The sequence below is a fragment of the Asparagus officinalis genome, chromosome 8 (assembly GCF_001876935.1).
Source record: "Asparagus officinalis chromosome 8, Aspof.V1, whole genome shotgun sequence".
Classification (NCBI taxonomy): domain Eukaryota; kingdom Viridiplantae; phylum Streptophyta; class Magnoliopsida; order Asparagales; family Asparagaceae; genus Asparagus; species Asparagus officinalis.
Window position 1 is genome coordinate 26,313,232 of NC_033801.1, and position 5,222 is coordinate 26,318,453.

Genomic DNA, 5,222 nt, shown 5'->3' on the forward strand with positions numbered 1-5,222 from the left:
CACCGAAATCGGGCAGACCGTTTTTGATTTATGTCAAAGCGACGAGCCATTCGTTAAGTGCATTACTTGTACAAGACGACGATAACGGTCACGAGCAAGCTGTGTATTATCTGAGTTGTACATTGGTAGGAGCTGAGTCTCGTTATCCAATGATTGAGAAGGAATGCCTCGCTTTGGTATTCGCGATTCAGAAAATGCGACATTATTTAGTCGGACAGACGATTTATGTCATTTCCAACATAAATCCCGTCCGAGTGTTCATGACCCAACCGGCTTCCATGAATTGGCGTTTGGCCAGATGGGCTTTACTCTTATCGCAATATGACTTGTACTTCAAACAGCAGAAATCTGTTAAAGGACGAGCTATTTGCGACCTTCTGGCAGAAAACCCTACGAAGGATGTAGTCGAATTGTACGACGACCTGCCAGATGAAACTCACGAAGTTAATACCACCTCACATCAACAAGTGTGGCAATTGTACTTCGATGGGGCTTCCCGATCAACCAACGTGGCAAGTGCACCCGGATGTTCTAAAATCTCCTCAGGAGTGGGGGTCGTTTTAGTTTCCCCGGAAAAACACGTCTTGCCTAGAGCATATTCACTGACTGAACCATGCTCTAATAACGTGGCTGAATACAATGCATTAATAATCGGACTTAATTTCGCCAAAGAGCTGGGGGTCGAATACCTTGAAGCTTTTGGAGATTCTCAACTGGTGGTTAATCAAATACGACCTTGAAGCTTTTGGAGATTCTCAATTAGTAGTTAATCAGATTCGAGGAGAGTATGAAGTCAGAAATCGAGACCTGATTCCATACCACCAGGTGGCCATCGAAATAGCAAGCTCGTTTGAAGAATTTTTCATCGAGTACGTTCCGCGTCTCCAAAATACATACGCGGATGCATTTGATGATGGTAAAATCAGACATCCGGCTGATGCAGAGGCGTGGAAGCATATGGATAGAACTTTTCCTTGGTTTGCGAATGAGTGTAGGAATGTTAGACTAGGTTTGTCTAGCGACGGATTCAATCCATTTGGGATAATGAGTTCTGGTTGGTCTACATGGCCTGTGGTATTAACGCCTTACAACTTGCCACCTTGGCTTTGCATGAAACAACCGTATATGATACTTTCATTATTGATACCAGGCAAGCATGCACCAGGCAATGACATAGATGTGTTTTTAGAACCGCTAATTGATGAGTTAAAACAACTCTGGACTGAAGGGGTTATGACTTATGATACTCATGCAAAGCAGTCTTTCAGACTACGTGCTATTTTACTATGGACAATTAATGATTTTCCAGCCTATGCGAATCTTTCAGGTTGGTCTACAAAGGGAACATATGCATGTCCAGTGTGTGGTCCAGAATTCAAAGGTCTTTATCTGCAGCACAGTCGAAAGTTTTGTTATTGGTTTAATAGAAGGTGGTTGAACATAAAACACAGGTACAGAACCAAAAAATGGAGCAAGTTTTTTGATGATACTGTTGAGAAGAGAGATGCTCCGCGTCCATTACGTGGGGATCAGATTGTACATTTGCTTGAGATGTTCCCTGCCGTCAGGTTTGGAAAGAAGCGCTATTCGAAAGAAGATTTACTTGGAGTAAGGAACTTGCGTATTAACAAAAGGATACCAAAACGAAAGAGACAAGCACAAGTGGTGAGTGATGGGGCTGAAGTCGTAAAATTACCTTCAGGATGGACAAAATTCAGCATTTTTTTTCAACTCCCCTATTGGAACGAGCTAAAAATAAGTCACAACTTGAACGTTATGCACATTGAAAAAAATATTTGTGATAATCTTTTGTCCACACTGTTGCAAGATGCTAATAAATCAAAGGATGATCTACGAGCTCGTCGAGATCTAACTGCATTGAACATTAGAGAGGAACTGCAGCCAAAAAATGTCGAAAACGACCGATTAGAGTTGCCTGCGTCTCGTATTATAATGTCGAAAGTTGAGATGCAAACATTTTGTCAAGTCCTCAAATCAATAAAGTTACCAGAGGGTTACTCCGCAAACATATCGAACTATGTCCAGGTGCAAGAAAGGAAAATATTAGGGCTTAAAACTCATGATTATCACGTGCTTCTTCATCAATTGCTACCTGTGGCACTACGCAGTACTATGCAGAATAAAAAAACAGTGAAGGTTATTATTGATTTTTGTGGATTTTTCAGAAAGCTTTGTTCTAAAGTTATAGACGCCCGTGACTTTGAGAAACTTGGAGAAAATATTTCTGAAACAATGTGTGAAATGGAGATGCTCTTTCCTCCATCTTTTTTCACAATAATGGTTCATCTTACACATCATCTCGCGGAGGAGGCTGCAATAGCAGGACCAGTCCATTATCGTTGGATGTATCCAATAGAGAGGTTAGTATTTAGAAAAATTTAATCGTTACCTATTAATATTTATATCTATTAAATGTAAATTTCTTTACATCTATATCTGATTAATATTCCTTTTTTAGATATTTGGGTTCAATGAAGCGTCAATTGCGTAACAGAGCTCGCCCAGAAGGTTCAATAGCTGAAAGTTACGTGAGAAGCGAGTGTCTCTTATTTGCCTCTCGTTATATGAGAGGGGAACAAACTGAACTTCAAGCACCCGTTGATAATAAGGAGTACACAGTTCTCTATCCTCGCGGGCTGAACAAAAATTATTCTAACATATTGTTAGATCAAGCGCATGCATATGTTGTAAATAATCTTGAAATCTTCTCGGAGTACCGGAGGTAAAATATCTAAAAAGAATTTTTAATACCATTTACTCTTTAATTTCTATTTTGACAAAATTTTTATTTTGACAATAATAATTAAATTTATGCACATTAATAGGCAACATTAGGAAAAACTTAAGAATGAAGTTACCGGTAGTACAGCTGTACATGACATTAAAGAAAGGCATATGAAGGAATTCCCTGCTTGGTTGAATAGTGAAGTAAGTATTGTTAAATTTAGCGATATTTGTATTTCATTGATAAAAAACTTAGAAATGTCTTGATTTAATAGTTTGCTTATTTTTGTATATATTTAGATCCAGGAACAACTTGTCCTTAATAATCAAATATCAGAAGAAGTGAAGGTTCACGCAAAGCGACCTTACTATGCTGTAATTCAATATGGTGGGTATCGTGTTTACGGTTATAAATTTCACACGATGGAGGTTGGTGATACGAAGGTCACCCAGAATAGTGGTGTCATGGCTACCTTCTCACGGGAATGTTTCTCAAACAGAAGAGATCAGAATCCAGTTGAAAATAATATGACATATTATGGAAGGTTGGAAGATGTGGTGGAGATATTCTACGGCTATGGTGGTCCAAATGAACATAAATACATGATGTTCATGATTCGTTGGTGTTTTACAAAGACTCAAAAGGATCCCTTTGGATTTACAATTGTCAATCTCGATAAAGAAATTGATAGTGATGAAAAATTCATGTTTGCATCTCAGGTGGGACAATGTTTCTATGTGAAAGATCCTACAGTTAAAGACGAGTGGGTTGTCTTGTACAAGGATTCTAGGGCTTATATTCAACCTTCTACTAATGAAGATGATGACGAGAGCTATATAAACAACTTCAATGAGCCAAATACAGCGATCGATGAATTCTCGTACCCTCAAAACGTAGTGTTTGAAACGGATGCTCCAACAACTCGGACAGACATTCCAAATATTATCACAGACATTAATAGGAGCTAAACAGCAATTATTTGTAATCGGGTCTTTATGTAACTTTTTTTAGTTTGCAAATTGTATAATAAAAACTTTAATATCACTACAATGTATCTCAATTACCTTTTGGACGATATAAATATGTAATATCTTATTTTGTATATTCAGCTTGCAAATGCCTACAAACTTGATGTGAAATGAAAAATTTAGTAACGCAACAATACATATTGTTTTTATTTTCGCCAAGCCAATTTGCATCTATGTTATATTAATTTGTATGTTTATTCAACTTGCAGATGTCTAAAAATATTAACAGGAGGTTATTCGAAGCTAACCCCAGTCAAGACCAATCCACTGAGGAAGAGCCTCAGAGTTCAGGAGAGATGTCAGGTATAACTTGGTTTAACGAACGTATTTTTATTCATGATATATGCACAATGATAATTTATTTCTTTTATTTTTATAGGTGAGGGTGAGGAAGAGCCGACTCACATGCCATTATATGCAGATCCTCCAGTTATACTTCGAGCATACATTCCTGGGATTGAGCGCGGGCCCTTACCAGCATGTGCAGAGGGGTATAGACTCAAGCAGACAGAAAAATATATGCTTGCGAAAAAAAGATTGGATGAATGGGCCCCACAGATTGAGGAGATTTTGTCTGATGCAAAAAAAAAAAAGATTAGATGAATGGGCCCCACAGATTGATGAGATTTTGTCTGATGCAAAAAATGAAATCAGACAAAGATTTGGTGAGTTTGATCAAAAACTTAATCAATTCCAGAATTTTTCTTCTTCCTTTTTTAGTAAATTCTAAGAGCTTAAATAAAAGTGTTGATTAAATAAAGGATGCCAAGGGAAGTGACTTTAAAAAAAAGTTACCACCGGATGGTTTTCGAGCAATTGTGAGATGGGGACATAATGGGATTCCAACCGGACAGTGGGCTAATAACTTCAGCTCATACCTTGGATGTTTGATACGGAGGAGTGATAATGTGAATCCCTATTACGAGGCTTGGGAGCAGCCATTTCATGTCCTGGAGAGTATATATCGAGATTGTTGGGTAAATTCTTATATTTAGCACAATTATTTTTCAATTCTATCAATTATCCATGCTTAACTATATTTTATTTTTTAAAGATATTTCAACATTGAAGACAATCCCGTAGGGTGGGAATTTTTATTTGGATACCAGGGAAAGTTCAAGCATTCTCTTCGGGAGTGGAGACATGAGATAAAGAAGAAATGCTTTGATTGTTTCACTCACAACTGGGAGACGATATACAAGCGAGATAAGAGGGTTGACCCTGAGCACTTAGCTGCACTTATAATATTGTGGGGCCAAGAGCAGCACCAGGTAAATATGTATAGTAGTTAATTATCATCAAGTTATTTATCTGAAACTAGTGATATATTCCATTGTATATTATACCACACTAAAATTCTCTTTGTTCATGTTGAAGGAAAAATGTAGGAGAAATAAACTTAATCGATGGAAAAAAGATTACGATCATCATACGGGACTACTTCATTT

General features: G+C 37.6%; 1 protein-coding gene across 1 annotated transcript; it reads left to right on the forward strand.

Moving 5' to 3' along the window:
- LOC109821034 lies at positions 1,045-3,714 on the forward strand. The gene is made up of 4 exons (XM_020387228.1): positions 1,045-2,381; positions 2,480-2,549; positions 2,857-2,949; positions 3,046-3,714. Exons 1-4 carry the CDS (start codon positions 1,045-1,047, stop codon positions 3,712-3,714), a joined length of 2,169 nt encoding a protein of 722 aa, XP_020242817.1.